The following is an 18,552-nucleotide window of genomic DNA, read 5'->3' on the forward strand; positions in this document are numbered from 1 at the left end:
GGTTGGCCATTAGGAAAGATTTGCTCAGTGCCAGGGAGGTTAACATTGGAATAAATTGCCTGGGGAGGTTGTAGAAGCGCCATTGTTGGAGATATGATGGGTAGCGCTCGCACTGGGTGGGTTAGACGGTGCTTGCTCCTGCTGTGAGGACTGGACTTGGTGACGTCTCGCGGTCCCTTCCCATTCTAGTGGTCTATGCAGAGCACAGGCCATACTCCAATAATGGCCCATTGGAGGAGCATTTTGGTGAGGCCCAGGGGCAAGTCACAACTGTGCAAACAAGCAGCAGCCCAGGTGCTAAGGAGGGGGCGGGTGGGGGTGGAACCTCTCCAGCAGGGGCAGGGACTTGCCACATGGGGCAATGGTTTGTTGACGAGGTGCCCGGGCCTTTCTCGGCTGGACTCCCCAGGCTGATGCAGCGAGGCACACAAGTTCATTCATTTATTTCCCCACTAACACAGCAGTTTCAGATGTTGCTTGGCAGATGCGTTTACAGTTTGGGACCCGGCTCAGTGATGGGGGTGACAACCTCCCCCGCCCCCGATCCAGCCCTCCTGGAGCAGCCCTGCCTCGTTCTAACGTTGCACCGCTGCATCAGTTTCATAACATGAGCCCTGGCACCCCCCACCCCCCAACCGCCCTGTGCTCCAGCAGCCCCAAACCTCCATCCCAGGGAACTGCACCCTTTCTTGCCCACTGTAGGGGGCGGGGGGGGGGAAACCAGGCAGGATTCCAACTCCCCTGCTCTCCCTGGAAGTTCCCCCGCCAACTGGAAACGCAGCTCCCCCCTGGGAAATGGCAGAATGCTGCAGCCCCTCCGAGCAGACTGGGGATGGACAACGGCGCCCCTGGGCTGATGGGAACTACACTCCCTTTCTTGACCAGCCTGGGGCGTAGCACCAGTAGTAATTGGCAATGTAAGGAATCTAGGCCTGTTATTTCACCGCGTGATTCCCCTTCCCTGTTCATTTAATGTCAGCTCCCCGCACCCTCCTGCCCAGTAGCACAGATCACAACTCCAATCCTGCAGCTCCCTGGCTACTGGATTTCCCCCTTTTGCTACCTCCCAACCTCCACCCTTGGACACATGCCTCTCACTCACCCACCTGTCCTCAGCCCTCCCGCTGCACATGACCAGCCAGTTAGCTGTTGCTACAGATGCCTGAACCCTAAGCAAAAGCCCCAGGGTCACATCAACCCCCTACCCTGTCCTGCTGCCTGGCCATTTCCCATCACCATCTCCCGCCTGGGCCACAGAGGGGCCTGTTCCAAAGCCCCTTGAAGTCACTGGATGGAATACTTCGCTAAGCTTTGGCTCAGGGCAGCCCGTGGGTTGGATGCGGGGCAGGGGAGACCCAGGAGAGACGGGAGCTGTTTTTTCGTGGGGGCAAAAAACAAGCAGGACAAAACCAGCCTGAAGACGTCCTCACTGTTCCCACGAGCTTGAAAAAATAAACGACCCCCACCCCCAGCTGCTCAGATCACCCAGGCCGGTGTGAAACCCTGCCCTGCCCCCTGCCCCAGTCGCTGTCCTACCCACGGACCAGTGAGAGGAGAGAGAATTAGAGCAGCAAAATCCGTTTGCCCCCATCCCGAGCCCAGGCTTAAGTGAAGGGAGCCGCTCTTCCAAAGCCCGGTACTCCCGAGCCCTGCAGCTCACTCGTACCAGGAGAGGCGGAAAAGCAGCAGCAGGACGGAGCGGCCTGGAAGCGGGAGCAAAACATGGGGGGAAATTTAGCAATGTGCCCTTGGCGGATGGGCAGCTCAGGTGAGTGCCCTCCTCCTGCCCCTGCCATGAGCCTCTCCTGCCCGCCCGGGGGGTCCCTTGGCATCTGTGGGAGGCTCAGCGCAGCAGGCAAAGAGCACCCAGAGGCCCTGAAGAATCTCAGGGCAGCCCATGAAAAACTTCAAAGCCCCAGTTCATGCCCCAGTCCAATTTCTCTTCGCTCTTCTCCATCGTAAGCCCACTGTGCTGCAGCCAAGGAGCTAGTTAGGGTCCCACAGCATCCAGAGCTCCATCGCTGGCTAGACATGACCCCCCGGCAAATAAACCAGATGGAGGAGGCCAGAACTGGCCCAAGACACTGTCCAGGGAGACGCCGGCAGCTGGCTCCATTGGCCACCAGTTCCCAGCGAGCGAGGCAAAAAAATCTACATGCAAGGCCGGAGACAGTTGCCTCAGTGAATCAACTGGTAGATTGGCCCGGTCAGGGCTTTTCAAGGTCACTCATTCTGTCCCACCCCATCCCTTGCAAACCCTCCCTGGACCCGGCAGCACCGAGTTAGCAAATAAATAAACACGGAAAATGCCTCTTCTCGGTGGAGCGCCCAGTCACGTGGAGGCATCGTTGTTTTGAAGCCCTAGAGAAGATCGCTACGGTCCACGAGCCGTCCGGTCCCCGCCCAGGGCTCCCGACGTCTTGGTGTGCGGCTCCGTTGGGAGGTGCCTGCGTACAGACTCCCAGAGGCACCCCACAGACAGGACACCTGTGCTGCCCTCGCCAAGGCAGTACCACACGGAGCGGCTGATTGTGTAGCTCAGCAATAGAGACATCCCCAGAGGCAGAGCCCGCCCCACTGTGCTCAGCTACCCTGGGGTGGGGTGGAAGGTGGGGGAGGGGATTACTCCTTAAATCTCCGGTTGGCTTGGATTTTCTTGTAGTAGCTTTCCGCCTCGTTGTCCGTGTGTCCGTCCTTCTCGCCGCCTGCCAGGCCGGCGGGCTTCCTCCGCAGGGTGGACTCCCGGCTGGCGGGTCCGAGCACGTTCTCCGAGATGCTCTCGCCCCGCTCCGCCACCCCGCCCCCTCCCGCGGCCAGGTTGATGGTGGCCACGCTGCCGTAGCGCGGCTCATCCTGCTCGATGTCGCTGACGGAGGAGCCCGGGGAGACGCCGGCGCTCTTGGTGGGCCGGAAGCCCCGGTAATCTTTGCCCATCTCGTTCAGCTCGTAGGCGTCCTGCCCGTCGGAGCCCTTCTGGGCCGCCTTCCACTCCCAGGGCCCGTTGCCGGAGGAGAGGTGCACCACGGGGTGATGTGGGGCGTGGGCGTCGATGGTGACGATGCTGGAGCTGTCCCGCTCCGACGGCGAACGGTACTGGGAGGAGTCGGAGCTGGTAGAGGACGAGGAGGTCTCCGAGTGCTTGGGGGTGACCGAGACCATGCTCTGCTGCTTGGACATGGCAATGACTTGCATGAGGCGAGGCGGGTTGGCCACCCGCTGGGCCGCCCCCTTCTCCGCCATCATCATCCACTTGGCCCGCACAGCTGAGCTGCCATTGGGTGAGATGTTGGTGGTGCCTTGGGTCTCCTCGGGGATGTGCACCAGCTGGGAGGTCCCTGGGCGCGGCTGGATGAGAACCCGGGGCCCCATGGCGGCCCGCTCGGCAGTGCGGGCCTGCACTGTCGGGTAGAGCGAGGGGGGCACGTGTTCCTCTTCCTCGGCGCCCCCGGAGTCTGAGCCGGCCCTGACGTGGCCACCGGCGTCCATGCTGCGGCCCTCCAGGGATTTCTGTTTCCACTCAGTGATGAGCTGCTTGGAGCGGGAGGCATCCACCGGGACGTGGATGGTCATGTGGCGCCGGGCCGGGTCGTCCATGGAAGGGGTGTTGACCCGTGGCAGGGTGTTGCTGAAGGTGACCATGCTCTCCTTGCCCATGGGGCTGCGGGGGGCCAGCAGGTCCACATCCACACTAGCCCGTTTCAGGCTGCCCAGCGAGTTCTTCTCCCGGTTCACCCCCTCCAGCCGGGTCTGGGGGTTGAGCTCGTCGGTGCTGACTGACTTGTTCTGGTGGTACACCGAGTCGTGGCCCCGCTGCGTCAGGGCCCGCAGGGCGTCCTTGGTGGTGGGGTTGGCTGGGGGCCTCTCGGTTGGCGCTTGGAAGTTGCCCACGGCGTGGTACGCCTGCGAGGGCGAAAAAGGAGGGGAGCGGTCAGGGAGTTCTGGGGCTGGCACATGGCAGCCATCCAGTCTGGAGCGGGGAGCCAATGGCCTCCCCTTCCATCCGCCAAGATGTCAGCGCCTGCCCTGGATTTGGGTAGCTAGGGCTCTAACCAGGAGAATGACGGGGATGCAGGGCTCACACTAGCCTCTAACCCAGGGCGGGGCTGGATCTGGTCTGCCCAGCTGATGAGCAGAGCGTGCGTACTTACAGCCGACAGCGTGTGTCCAGCTGCCCCTCCCCACTCCTTGTTCCGCCTGCAGCCGAGCTGCTCCTAGGATTCTCTGGCCAGCTGTGCAGAGGGGGATGGGATGGGGAGGGGCACAGGGTTGTGCTGAAGTCAGGGTGTTCCCCTGCCCCTGTACCCCATCTCTGCGGAGCAGGGATCGGGGAGAGGGAGACACAGCGGAGCTGCTCCAGGCTGAAGCATGGACGGTCAGTGACTCACTCAGGAGTGCAGAGCAGGGGAAGGGGAAACAACAGAGCAGGACGGATTTCCCTGACAGAGACAGAGACACACAGAGGGCGGCTTCTCGCAGAAACGTTCCCACAGCAGCCAGCGCACACACAGTGTCAGTCACCCCCCAGTCTGTGCCCCACACACAGTCACTGTCACACACACACTGCAGTGCACACTCAATTCGTGTCACACAGCACGGCTCTCACCCAGTGTTTCTCTTTCACACGCACGCTCTGTCTCCCTCTGTAGCCCCCAACCTCCCACTCCCACCCGAGGTCCCGTCCCTGCCAGGGCCTCAGAGCCAGCTCACGACTGGTACCAAAATTCATGGAATGGCCCCTCTGTGGAAATTACTGCCCACCCCTGCTCTAGCCAGGGGAAACCCCTAGCAGGGCCAGCCTCTCCAGCTCTGCTAGCGATAGAAGGCACCCCCGGGGAAGAGCCCCTTTTCTCCCAACCAGTGCTCCAGGCCCAGCTCCCTCCAGGGGCGTGAACTCACCAGGTAGGCAGCAATGCCGGAGCCAATGAGGAAGCCCACGTAGACGTCGACAGGGTGGCTGCGGTACTGGGTGATCTGAGTCAAGCCGCAGACGCCGGCGGCGATGGCGAAGGCGAAGACCAGGATGGGCTTCAGGAGCTTGGTGCTGTCCGAGATGATGGAGTTGAAATACATCTGGAGGGGAGAGCAGGGGCCTGTCAGAGGGGCTGGCTGGGAAGTCAAGGAGGCCACAGGCTGTGTAGGTGGGTGACCCCACCCTGCATGGACTGTCCCGGCCTGTCTGGTTCCGGGGAGCACCTTGTTTAGTCTCCGAAGGATGAGGCTTGTGTTAGCTGTATGCTGTTTTGCACACGTGCATGTGTGTGCAAAGCTCTATACGCATTTGCACATGGGTGTGTGACATGGGGGCATTTGATTGTGCTGGGAAGGCACCACAGTGTTTGCATTTGCACGGGGCAAACGTGCAAGCCTCCATGCATGCGCGGGGCTGCATGGGCTTGGGGGTGTTTGCATGTGTGTAGCGTACCAGGGGTGCGTTGGGGGGATGCACAGGGAAGGGGCTTGCATGAGGTAGGCACGGTACAGGTGCATCCATGAGGGAGTGGGTGCAGCGTGCGTCTGCGGGCTCCACAGGTTTGCTTTAGCCTGCTGTTGCAGGTCAGGGAGATGAGGAGCGAGGTGGGTGAACTCACCGAGACGTAGACAGCAGCGAAAGCTGAGAGCGTTGCATGCTGGGATGGGAAAGTCTTCCTGCAGAAGGAAACGAAGGACAGCGTGAGCCGCCTGGCCTAGGGCTGGCAAGGACCACGGTGGGCGGCCAGGCCTAAGCGGGGCACCAGCAGTGGGGCCCAGACAGGGTGATGGTGAGAAGTGAGGGCCTCATGTTGCCTTCCTTTGGGACCATCGGGCAGAGCCCCTCGAGCGGGCCCAGCGGCTTGGCTGGCCGAGCCCATTGGCCTGTGACGGGGCAGGACGTACCGAGCAGAGAGGATGGCGTTCTGGTCCTGGCCCGAGCAGATGTCCTGGGTGATGTACGGGTTGGAGTCACAGGAGATCCCCAGCAGCGTGTAGTTGGGCTTGCAGACAGTCAGGAAAAAGGGGGCGTGGTAGCCAGTAGCCAGTTGGATCACGTCCGTCACCAGGGCGGTGGCACAGAGTCCAAACACATGGACCCCTGGGGGGACCAGGAGCGGGTCACGGGTTAGAGCCTCAGTCTCGCGTGAGTCACACATGTCCCTCTGTCCCCTCCCACCAGCCTCTCCCCTGCTTCCAACTAACTCAGGGGTCAGCAACCAAAATAGTGAGAAGTGCCTTTTTTTTTTTTTTTCAATTCAGTAAAAAACTCAGTTATCCCAGACCCACAATGCCTGTGAATACGAGACTGTCCTCAGTAAATCCCGTCACACCGCACTCTTTGTAACCCCAGTGATTGTAATGTGATACAGTTACTGCAGGACATTCACTGTTTATTGTCAAAAGTAATTGGGTGGGTTGTTTTTTTTTTCACTTTGCAGTGACAGCAGCGACAGCCACAAATCAGTCCTTAAAAAGCTGCATGCGGCTCCAGAGCCACAGGTTGCAGACCCCTGTCCTAACCCCTCCTCTCTGCCTCTCCCCATCAACTTCTTCCCCACCCCGTCCACCTCCCCAGCCTCTGTTCCACCTTGTTTTTAACTCTCCCCGCTTTGGGCCAAGGCCAGGTGTGGAAGTTCCACAGAGCAAGCAACATTCTCCACTTTCACAGCACCTCCGGCAGAACCCCAGTGAAATGCAGCCACCTCTGGGGCGTGGCCACAGGGCCAAAACACAAGAGCAGTGGAGAGCCCACGCCAGGGGGTGAGGCCAGGGGCATCCACGTGGCAGCCACCACCAGAGAAAGGCTAATGCAGAGGACAAATGTGGGGCTATAGAGCCCACAACGACCTCCAGGCTGCAGATGCCACACTCCAAACTGCATGTGCATCCCAGGGGGCTCCTCTGTTGGTGCCTTCAGTCTTCACCCGGGCCCCAAGCTACATCAGCAGGAGGTGCCTCCCCCCTGGCAACACAAAGAACCGAAAAGCTCCGGGCCAGGGCCGCAGCACAACCTACCCACAAACCTTACAGTCCTGCGCAGGAAGGAGTTGAAGTTGCAGCCGCCGGCGTTGATGCTCCCCTCGGACCTGCTGCGCCCCTTCAGCTTGGACTGCAGGCAGTAGACGATCCCTTCCCCGACCATGATCTGGGGAGAAGATCGCGACTGAGCGGGGCCTCACAGGATGTTGGCAGGAGGGTATGTTGGGGGGTTAGGGAGGAGTGAGGCGGATGAGCACAGAGCTTGGCACCGGGCAGGTCCCATCCTCTGGCAGCAGAGGGGATCATAGTGGAGGGTGTGGAAGCACCCCGACCTCTCCCAGCAGGGGGCGCTGCAGGGAGCAGAGGAGGTGGGAGGAGCTCCCAGTTACTCCAGTCCTCACCTCTCCCAACAGGGGGCGCTGCAGGGAACAGAGGAGGTGGGAGGAGCTCCCAGTTACTCCAGTCCTGACCTCTCCCAGCAGGGGGCGCTGCAGGGAGCAGGACAAGAGTGCTGGCAGTGGGAGGAGCTTCTGGCTACCCCATTCCTGACTCCCCCCCTCCCGCACAGTCTAGCATTGCTCCGCAGTAGCAGGCGGCTGGTGCATGGGTGCCCAGCTTTGCATGGTTCCTGCAAGAGCACCAGGGACACGGGCTGCTGGGGGGCAGAGGGGCCTTTGAAGAAGAGACAAATCCAGACCTGCCGTAGCCAGTGCCTGGGGTTGGCCAGGCCCCGGCAGTCTCTGCAGAGTGAGGGTGAAACCTGTCCAGCCCCACGCTCCAGGAGGTCTCTCCTTCCTGCCCCCCATTTGCCTGCTGGCCCAAGCGGAAAGGGACGCGCCTCTGACCTTGGCCCCGGCTACGTACCGAGGCAGCAGGAGCGGCAAAGGCCAGGCTGAGGAGCATCAGCAGAGGGATCATCTCCTCATTGGTCTCCACATAAGGCATGGACAGGGCCCGGTCATAGCACTGGAAGCCCACCTTGGCTGGCTTGAAGAGGTCTGTCAGCTCCAGGAAATACAGTGTCACGATGGAGGATGCCACGATGGGCAGCTGGGAGAGGGGGAGGAAGGAGCTTGGTCCGGTGGACTCAACTTCACCTCCTGCCACGCTACAGAGCAGTCTTCCAAGGACCCCAGAGTCATGTCATAGTCGCCTTCTAAGGCAGGGCAGGGTTGTCACTGTCATCACTAGACACCGCTCCCTTGCCAGGGCTGGAAACAGAAACCTGGAGCAACAGGCCCTCTCCTTTCCAGCATCCGTGTGCACACCTTCCAGGGAACAGCACCCTGGGGGCCGGACTCCCCGTCACCCCTGCTCTAACCGCTAGATCACACTCCCTTCCCCTCAGGGGCCCAGACACAAGTGAGAAGCAAACAACCAAACAAACAGATAAAAACCAGTGAAAACCCTCACTGTCCTGGCCCTCAAGTGAGGAGGAAAAAAGGAAAATAAACCTCCCACAGATGTGGTGTCCAATTGAGAAGCAGAACTCAACAAAAAGAAAACACACGTGAGAACCATCAAGCTGCATCCAGAGCCTAGGGACAGGGGCTAATAGATTTTGTGGCAAGTATCAGAGCGGTCACCGAGTTCGTCTGAATCTTCAGAAACAAGAAGTCCCGTGGCACCTTCTAGACTAACAGATATTTCGGAACGTAAACTTGCGTGGGCGCAGACCGGCTTCCTGCATCTGACGAAGCGGGTCCTTGCCCACGCAAGCTCAAGCTCCAAAATATGCGTTAGTCTGTAAGGTGCCACAGGACTGCTGGTAAATGTTGTGGAGCACCCCTCGGCTCTGGGGCGGGGCCGGAAATGAGGGGTTCAGTGAGGGGAGGCAGGAAGAGCAGCATCCCAGCCCCAGCCCAGCCCTTTCCACTCCCTCGAGTGCCAGGGGCTCGGGAGAGCTGAGTGGGTCGGGGCTGGGGCACAGGCATGCTGCTTCCTGGGAGACGACCCAGGGTTCTAGGTCGCTCCCTTCGCCACAGTGAGTCGGGTGGCCCAACCTCGGCTGCCGCCTTGTGCCAGGCCCCCAGTGACTCCCACGGATTGTGTAGCCCAGGAGAAGGTGCTTCCGGGAAGGGATGCAATGGGGACGGGAAGAGATGAGGCAGAGGTAGAAAAGCAATAGGGCTTGGGGAAGGGGTGAAATGTGAGCAGAGCAGGGGCAGGAAGGGGAGGGCCTCGGGCCAGGGGGGTGGGTTGCCCTGGGTCCCCTACGCCCTCTGTTGCTGGGAGTCATGGGAAGCAGAGTGTAAAACAGAGCAACCCCAGGGCTGCTCTAACTTACACTCAGACCCAAGCAGACCCACCCACAGTCTCAAAGTAAAGAAAGGCCAAAGATAGATGAAAGCCACCTTAACGCTCCTCCACGCACGGGAAAGGCGCAACTGAGAATCAGCCCCAGAAACTGAATCAGATCCAGACATGTAAATGGAGCCATGTCACACTCGTCCCCTCCCCCCGCCCCTGCAGAGCTCAGCTGGCTCCTGACCTCCTACAAAGAGACAGCATCTCACATTCCCCCCACCCTCAGCTCCTGCCTCGCTGCAGGCGTGTGGCACGACGGGCGGCACCCGCCCCTTCCCGGCTGTGCCCTGGGTCCGCTTGACACGTCTCTACCCACCTCCACGAAGTAGAAGCAGGGAAGGAGCGTCATGCTGTCCTTGGGCACCTTGGGCTTCTCTTTTGGGGAGATCATGGTGTCAGCTCAGGGGGCAAGCGGCAGGGGCTGGCCTGCAGCCGTCGAGAGAACGAGACACATCGCAAGTGTGAGTGGGGCGGGGGGAAGGTCACAGTAACTCCAGCACCAACCTGGCACTGGAGCAAGTGGAAGAGGTGCAGTGGCTGCGGGGAGGGGCTCCTAACAATGCCAGTGCCAGCAGGAGGCGCTGGAGGGAACGGGCCTGCCCTGCCCCCTGCCTTGGCCACAACACTTACAACCCCAGGCCAGGAGCTGGCAGCCTGATTCCCCAGCGGGAGCTGCTCTGCCCGGCGTGCGGGAGACGCACTCTGAAGGCAGCTGGGTGCAGCAGACGGGAGGCAGGACAGGGCTGGGGAGGGGAGCCACCTGGCCATGCATGGTGGGAAGAGAGGGACCCCAGTGCCCTGCTGCGGTGTGGGGTGGAGGCTGAGCCCGCCGGGGAGGCTGGCAAAGGATGGGGGGTGCAAAGCCGGGCGGTACGCGGGCAGGCAGGGGCGGTCGCTCACCAGGAGAGCAGACCAGTGGGGCTGTGAATCCATCCTCCCAGATGGCAGAAGGGATGTGGGGGCAGCCGGGGGTGTGGCTGGGGGGCCAGCAGCAGAACTCGCAGCAGGTCTTTGCAGTGGGACCTGCTCTGGCCAGTTCCCCAGACCCCTGGTGGTAACTTGGCCAGTGGGGTCCAAGTTCCCCCGGCCCTTTGCACCCCAACACCCGCCAGAGTCCCCACACAAAGGCCCCTCTTGCATGACAGCCGCGGGCTGTACGCCGGAGGGGGCGGCCCTCGATCGTCCCCACCCTCCCCCCAATACCCAGCTGTAGCCAGGGCTCGCGACTGGGCGCCAGTCGCGACAGGAGACAGGCGGGGGGGAGGAGGGGGCGTGTCCCCCAGGCGGGTGACAGGCTCAGGGAATGGGCTGCACGGGGAGGGGGGAAGGAGGCGCTCCTACCCCTGCCCCCCCCAGGAGCGCTGCCCAGATACCCCCCCCCCCGCGGGCAGGAAACTTTCCCCAAGTCCGAAGCGGAGCCCGGCGGGAGGAGGGGGGGCTGAACCGGGGGGGGGCTTAGCCGTGGGGGGGGTCTGCTCCCCGCCCCCCGCAGCAGAGGGCGGGCCCGGCCCTGTGTCCGGCCGCCGGGGCGGGGGGAAGAGCCCGGAGCCAGCAGGTACCCGCCCAGCCCCGGCCACTCACCTCGCCGCGCCGCGCTGCGCCCAGCCGGGGGCCGGCGGGGAGAGGCTCCGCTCGGCTCGGCCCGGCCCGGCCCGGCTGCTGCTGCTGCGGCCGCGCACAAAGCCGGGGGGAGGGGGGGGGTCGAGCTGAATTGGGGCGGGGGGAGCGAGCGTGCGCGCGCGGCTCTGCTGCGCTGCCGGTTTCCATGGCGAGCCCGGGGCTGGGAACAAAGGAATGGGGGGGAGGCGGGGGGGTGCAATCAGCCCCTCCCCCCACGCATGCAGCATTGCAAGGGGGGGGCGGGTACCTGCCCTGCTCGGCCCACCTCCGGCCCCTTCCCCAAGCACCTGCATCGTGCGCCCTTCTCCGCCAGCCGGAGATCGGGGCGCTTAGGGGGCAGCCCTCTGCTGGCGGGGGCAGGCGGAGGGGGGGTCCCGGGGGGGGCGCTGCGAGCTGCTTCCCCTCCCTGCAGCCGCAGGGTTTGGGAGCCGCCGCCCTGGAAACGGGGGGAAAGTTCCAGCCCCCGCTGCCAGGACCTCGAATTCTGTCCATGCATGGGGGGAATAAATTTTGTTGTGCACCGAGGCGTCTGCAGATGCGCACCACCCGCCGACTCACACGCCGCCCGCTCTGGGCTCTCGGCTGAGCAGCTGGGCAGCCCCTGAATCTCCATCACCACTAGAGAGTTCCCAGGCTCTTTAGAGGGAGGCTGTGCTAAGCCAGGACCTTCACTGTCCCCACCCAGGCTGGGTCCTGGGTGCAAAAGGTGCCTGACCTGCAATGGCTGTTCATGACCGCAGACAGCCTCCACCTCAAACCCCAGCTCAGGAGCCTGCACCTGTCACGAGCTGGTCTGTTCTCAGCCAGCTCCAGGTTCACCTCGGCTTCTCTGTCTGCTGCAGACCAGCCCCCCGCTGCCCCGTCCAACAAGGCCTGGTGGTGCCTTGTGTGCTGGGTACTGCTAGATCCCAGACGGGCCCTTGAATCTGGAGGCAACAGGGGCATGAGTGGGGCACGTGGCGTGTACGGCACAGGGGAAGCCAGGGGTGTGTGTCACAGTCTGCACCCCCTAAAGCCCCAACCCACCCGCAGCTGCCCCCAGGGGCAGATCAGCAAGGAAGATGCTAGGTCTGGATGTGAGCCCCTCCTCAGGCCCCTCGGGTTCTGATCCTGCAGGTCCCACATGGGCACCGCCCTGGCATTTTCCTTGGGACCTGCCCCCACCGCATCCCAGAGGTGAGTGCCAAATGGCCAGACACCTTTGCAGGAAGCACCACGGCCCCCAGGGAGAGGCAGGAACTTTGGCAGCATCGCAACATCCTCCGGCCCAGTTACCTAGCAACACAAAGGTTGCCTGAGCCTGTATCTGGGGATGCTGGCTGCCTAGCTCCCTCGCTGGGCGGGGCAAACCTACAGCTTCCCTCGGGCCTGTTCATCCTGGCAGAGACCGTGGGGCAGCCAGTCCCGGGAGCCAGCCTCTCGCCCGTCCTCCAGCTCTGGGGTGCTGCTGGGGCAGGACCAGCCTGGGAGACAGGCCTCCAGCAGTGTGCCATTAGCCTGCGTGGCTACAAGGCCACCCTGCTGGTTCATAACCAGCCTCTCATTCTCTGTAATCCCCAGGTCCTTCTCTGAACAACAGCTGCTTAGCCTGTCAGTCCCCAGCCTGTAGCAATGCCTGGGATTCTTCCGTGCCCAGTGCAGGACTCTGCACTTCTTCTTGTTGAACTTGGGTTTGGGGGGTGCTCAGGATGGGGTGGGGGTGCAGGAGGCCCAGAGGGGCCAGAGAATGTGGGAGTTGTACAAAAGGGTAAAAAAAGGATAGAAAATAAGACAAGGAATATTTTCCTGCCCCTTTATAAAATTCTCGCATGCCCACATCTTGAATGCAGCGTAGAGATGTGGTCTCCTCACCTCAAAAAAGTTATTTTGGCATTCGAAAAGGTTTGGAAAAGGGCAACTAAAATGATCAGGGGTTTGGAAGGCGTCCCACATGAGGAGAGGTTAAAGTGACTGGGACTTTTCAGTTTAGAAAAGAGGAGATTGAGGGGGGATATGATAGAGACCTATAAAATCCTGAGCAACGTGGAGAGAGTGAATGAAGAAAAGTTTTTACTTGTTTTCATAACATAAGACCTAGAGGACACCACATGAAATTAATGGGTACCAGGTTTAAAACTAATAAAAGGAAGTTCTTCTTCCCACAGCGCACAATCAGCCTGTGGAACTCCTCGCTAGAGGAGGCTGTGAAGTCTGGGACTATAAGAGAGTTCAAAGATGAGCTAGATAAATTCATGGCAGTTAGGTCCATACAAAGCTATTAGCCAGGGGTATGAACAGTGTCGCTGGCCTCTGTTTGTCAGAGGCTGGAGTTGGATGGCAGGAGACAAAGTGCTTGATCATTGTCTTTGGTCCACCCCCCTCTGGGGCACCTGGCACTGGCCACTGTTGGCAGACGGGATGCTGGGCTTAGATGGACCTTTGGTCTGATCCAGTAATGGCCATTCTTATGTTCTTATGTTCTCTCTGCAGTATTCCCCGTAAGCTGAGCACTTGGGCAGCTGCCCAGGAGAGAGTCAGGTGCTGCCCAGCTGAGTAGCAGAGAAACCACAGCTAGCAGCCTGAGTTTCTATAGGTGGTGCACATCCACACATGCCTCGGTGCACATAACAAATTTTATTCCACCCATGGGTGATAAAAATTAGAGGGACGCTGCCTCTATGGCCTTCTGCCCCTTCAGTACCCAGCTGAGAGTCCTTCATGATTCTTTCTGCAGTTGCAGTCTGGACGCTCCCCCTGCCCTCCAGGGGCAAAAATGGAATATGTCAATGGGGCACTGGAAAAGGGCTGGTGAGAGTTGCTCAGTGTTCCTGCCTCCCTGCATTGTTCCACTGCCCAGGCTGGGAACGTACGTGTCTGTCACGCGTGTGCCTGCACCAGAGGGTGGGGTGGAGGTGGAATTGAAACACCCAGCATTAGGCTGGGGAGCAGGTAGGAAAGAGGGTGTCCAGCCAGACCCCAGAACAGCTACCGCAGGGGCTGGCTGGGAAGCTGTAAGATGCTGCCCCATTTCCCAGGCTGGAGGCAGCTCCCCCCCCCCCCCCCCCCCGGTTCTCCACACCTGCAGCGCACCCCCTTCTATCCCTTCACACTCCCCCACCCCCAAGCACTCTGATAATGAAGCCGCTTTGACACGTGAGTCGCTGACTTGAGTGATTTGAGAGGCACCGGTGCCACCGCTGAGTGGGCTGTTTCTGTAACTGACCAAAAGTGGGATGTGACGCACGCTGTCATCAGAACAGGGGCCTGGCTGGGAGGCGGTACAATGGGCCAGAGAGTCAGGTGCTGCACTGCTGATAAGCAGAGCACCCACAGCTGCTAGCAGGTGTTTCTACTGGAGGTGCACATCCTCCCTGGTGCGCATAACAAAATTTATTTTGCACACAGGTGGAAAAAAATAGCAGGAGCCCTGGGCCTGGCTCCCCTGATGTCTGTGAGCCCCAGTCATGCAGCAAGTCCCCATGGCACTAGGGGCTTGTACTGTCACAGAACTACACCACCCGCTAGCCCGTAAGTGCTTGTGCTGTAGGAAAGCTCTCCCTTCTCATCATACGCTTCAGACATCAAAGGTTTAGTCCCCTGGGACTCTAGTTCAACAGGCAGTCAGAGGACCTGCTTCTAGGCCTGCCTCTGCCACTTGCTGAACATGGAGAAGCCACCGCCCTGCTCAGTGCCTCAGTTTCCCCAGCTGGGAAATGGGGTAATGAGACTGACCTCCTTTGTAAAGTGCTCTGAGGTCTGGATTAATTAATTATAGTTAAGCTCTCTCCCTGGATCCAGGGTTAGCATCATAGCCTCCAACCCCAATGTAATAACTTGCCCAAGTAACGCCAGGCAAACCAGGGAGGTTTTCTGAAGGCAGCGAAGGTTTCTAATGTCACCTCCAACAAGCTAACACCCCACCCTCAGCTGTGGTTAGCCAGTGGTGAGGCTGCATCTTTATATAACCAGCTTTGCATCATGACTCTGAGTCACACCAGTGGAGGGGAATTCCCCCGTTTAAAAAAGCAGGAAGGGCCTGCAGGTCAGGATGCAAGGGAACTGGCAGAGCATCTGGGGGGACACCAGGGCTGGGATAGCGACAGGCCCAGATCTTCTAAGCTATTCTGAGCCACTCCCAGACCTGGTGCCCGGAGCAGATGCTACACCCTGCCCCACCCCAGGCAGGGCTGCAGCCCTGTTCCAGGGGCCAGAGGAGTGGGGCAGCTGGGAAGGTTCCCCTGCCAGGCAGCTGCCCCATTCTGGTGCCCCGTGGCATGGGCAGCCAGACAGCTGCACTTGCTTGTGAACCGCAGCTGGGGAGTTGCTCGCCCCACAGGGTGTCCCATATTTGGCCTAGGGAAATACGGTCGTCCTGTGATGCAGCCATCAATGAGCAAAGGCATCAGTACCAGGTACGAGAGAAGGGGTGGGGGAGGCTCTGCCTTCCCCAGCTGATGGGCTGGCTCGGCCCACGCTCTGTCCCCACTTCTGCACGGTTCCCCCAGTCTCCTGGGGCTGCTTGGGCATTCGTCCCACTCTGCGGCCAGTCTTTCCAGAGCCTGGGGGGCTGGGGCTGTACGCCACCCAACCTCCTGATGCTCTCGGTGCTGGGGGCGGCTGGGGACACACGCCTGCTGCTATAGTAGGAGGGGGGCTTGGCTCCACGGGGCCCTGGGCATGAGGAGTACTGGGGCGGCAGTGAGAGCGTGCATCCCCCAGCCCTAGGTCCATCCACTGCCCAGTCCCCCTTACACTCATCCTTGGGGAACTGTGGAACTCCTCCCTCCTTCGGGACCAGCCTGAGTGGGGGAAACTCTCCCACAAAGGTCCACACCAAACCACCCCCCCAGGCTCTCTTTCATCCGCAGGCTCCAGGAGCGAAACTTACTGACCATCTGCCTCACCTTCCCAGGTACACTTCATTTCAACCAGAAGGCTAGCGCTGACGGTGGCTGTGGCAGGCCAGGGGAAAACGTGGTGAGGAACCCCTGGCTCGACCACTTGCATTGAGTTTTGCTCCCGAACTCCACAAAGGCCTCTCACCAGGAGAGCAGCTGGCTCGAAGTTCTGGCCGCATGGTTCTCTCCAGGGCTTTAAAGAGTCTCCTGTGAGAAACAGTGTCTGTTCTTGGCTTAAACCCACTAACAAGGCTCTGATCTCTTACTCAAAGAGATTTCTAAGACTCTGGCTAGAGGGGGGTTGGCTGAAAGATCTGAGATCAGACCCACGTCCGGTATTGTCTTTGTTGGTCCAACCTAGATACCAAGGTGGTGGACATCTTACAAATATTTGCCAAACTTTTCACAGGTGGCCGCATGAGCGGATAAGGTGTAGGCCTCCTGGGTTTTCTGCCTACCATCGGCTGGGTGATGGTGGGCAAGGCACTTCAGTCCTGCTTTCTGCTTCAGTTTCCTTCCCTATAAAAAGGCAGTGACAACACTCAACCCTCCTCTGCAAAGTCCTTTGAAATCCGTACAGGAAAGGAGCCCTTGAAGAGTCACATAATGAGAGCATCTTATGTCCAAGTGCAAAGATGGTTTCACAGGTCTGCTTTCAGGCAAGACCAGGCTGAGACAGAAGCCGACCCAGCTCCAATAACTGGGTTGCCAGTTCTTCCTGTTTGTTTACCGGATTTTGCTTGAATTAATTTTCTGGTCACTGAAAGAGGCCTGGATTAGTGGTTTCTCTCTCTCTAAGCTCATGTGCCTTCTAAGCGACTTTTGGAACTGTGCCACAGGCTCCAGCCTTCTTCCCCAGGAGAAAGGGGGTGCCAATACATTGGGGCTGCTCTGGGCTTGTCCCCACTTGGTGAGTGACTCCATATCTCAAACCTGTTGGCGGATGGGGGGGGCAAGCCTGGCATGGAAACTGAGTCACTAGCCCCACCTTGTGCTACAGACGAGAACGGCAGGACAGCAAGACTCCCAACCATCTTGCAAGGCCCCTTCCCCGCCAGCCTCATTTCTTCACTAAGCTCTCTGCCTCTCCACATGCTCTGCTCCATGCTGTGGGTGAATCTCACAGGCTTGCCGTGAACCGTTGATCCCTACATAGCCTTCCTGCCCAGGAACCACGGTGATGGGCGCCGCACAGCAACCATACTGGACAGCGGATGAGAGCATGCGTGCCACAGGGCAGACGCTAGTCCCACTGCACCACTGGAAGCTGACCCGGGACTGCGGGGATGAGCGCAGCATAAAAACCTATAGCCCAGACTAGCCTCATGCCTCTCTTCCTTTCTGCTCTCTCTAGACTACGTCCATGGCTCCTGGGCGGCTTATGGCATCCCTGGGAGGTGGAGCCGGATTAGCCTCCCCAGGTTTATGTTTGGGAAACTGAGGCACAGAAAGGCTAAGTGACTTGCCAAAGGTCACCGAGGAAGTCAGGAGCAGAACAGGGACTTGCTGCTGGGTCATTCATGTCCCACATTGCTCTTTAGCCACTGGGGTGGACCAAATGGCTCTGTGCCGCTTAGCTTTGCTTGGCTGGTCTGTGCCGTGGCGGGTCTGCTTCAGCTGGACTCTGACCTGTGCAGAGGCTGCACCAGCAGCGGCCTCTTGAGCCAGGAGTGCTGGAGTCTGAACTTGGATTTACTGATTCAGGAAGCTGCCCTTTGCCCAGCTGCAAACGGTGACTCGTTCAGCTGACCACAGGTGCCTCCTTCTTCTCCTTGCTCCCCCGTCTTGAGTTACAGCCATGACGCTTTACATCCAGCCAGGCAGGGGCTTGGTCTTCCGCTCTCTGGCCTAGCACCTCTGCCTTTCCCTCGCAGGACGTTATCTCGGCATCCGATTCCTCCCTGCTGCACACCAGTACAGCGGGGGCCACTTTCCCTGTGATAAGAAACATCTGGTTCAGAGGCCCTCAGCAGGTCCAGCTCCCAAGAAAACTGAGGTTCCATCATAGAATCCTAGAACCAGAAGGAACCTCGAGAGGGCAGCACATCCAGACCCCTGCCCTGAGCCATCATCCCTGTTAGGTATTTATCCAACCTGCTCTTAAATTATCTCCAGTGACAGAGATTCTGCAACCTCCCCAGGCAATTTATTCCAGGGCTTAACCATCCTGAAGATAAGGAAATGTAAGCCCATTGCCTCTTGTCCTACCATCAGACATTAAGGAGAATAATTAGTCTCCCTCCTCCTTATAACAACCATTTAGGTACTTGAAAGCTCTTATCACACCCTCTCTCAGCTCTATCTCTTCCAGAGGAAATAAACCCAGTTCTTTCAATCGGCCCTCCTAGGCCATGTGCTCTAGACTGTTCATCATTCTGCTTGCTCTTCTCTGGACCTTTGCCAATTTCTCCCCCACTTTCCTGAAATGTAGCTCCCAGAACTGGACTCAACACTTCAGCGGAGACCTAATCAGCGCAGAGTACAGCACAAGAATTACATTTCCTGTCTTGTTTATAACACTCCTGTTAATATATCCCAGAATGATGTTTGCTTTTTTGGCAACAGTGTCACGCTGTTGACTTATGTTTAGCTTGTAGTTGGCTATGACCCTGGATCCCTTTCTGCAGTGCTCCTTCCTAGACAGTCCCGTCCCAATTTCTGAGGGCTCTCTGCTGATAGTGCCCTTTGCCCTGGGCTGGGACCCCTGAAACTGCTGTTTGTGTCTATCCCTGTTGCTCTCAGGTCAGCTTCAGCTTCTGATTTTAATTCTACCATTGAGTACCCCAGGCCAGGAGAG

General features: G+C 59.5%; 1 protein-coding gene across 3 annotated transcripts in view; it reads right to left on the bottom strand.

Annotated features, from left to right (window-relative positions):
* Positions 1-428: 428 nt before the first annotated feature.
* PLPPR3 (phospholipid phosphatase related 3) overlaps positions 429-18,552 on the bottom strand; it is a 46,958-nt gene continuing 28,834 nt past the window's right edge. The window contains exons 1-8 of one of the 3 annotated variants that reach the window (XM_074978280.1): positions 10,840-10,923; positions 9,575-9,684; positions 7,816-8,001; positions 6,988-7,117; positions 5,875-6,070; positions 5,589-5,646; positions 4,897-5,070; positions 429-3,900 (exon numbers count right to left, since the gene is read on the bottom strand). In XM_074978280.1, coding sequence (XP_074834381.1) covers positions 2,623-3,900; positions 4,897-5,070; positions 5,589-5,646; positions 5,875-6,070; positions 6,988-7,117; positions 7,816-8,001; positions 9,575-9,649 — 2,097 coding nt within the window. In that variant the 5' untranslated portion in view covers positions 9,650-9,684; positions 10,840-10,923 and the 3' untranslated portion in view covers positions 429-2,622. Of the gene's footprint in view, positions 3,901-4,896; positions 5,071-5,588; positions 5,647-5,874; positions 6,071-6,987; positions 7,118-7,815; positions 8,002-9,574; positions 9,685-10,839; positions 10,924-15,761; positions 15,844-18,552 lie in introns of those variants that run through there. The other 2 variants (XM_074978282.1, XM_074978281.1) reach the window with 2 other exon arrangements.

This window comes from Carettochelys insculpta, chromosome 27, assembly GCF_033958435.1.
Source record: "Carettochelys insculpta isolate YL-2023 chromosome 27, ASM3395843v1, whole genome shotgun sequence".
NCBI lineage: Eukaryota > Metazoa > Chordata > Testudines > Carettochelyidae > Carettochelys > Carettochelys insculpta.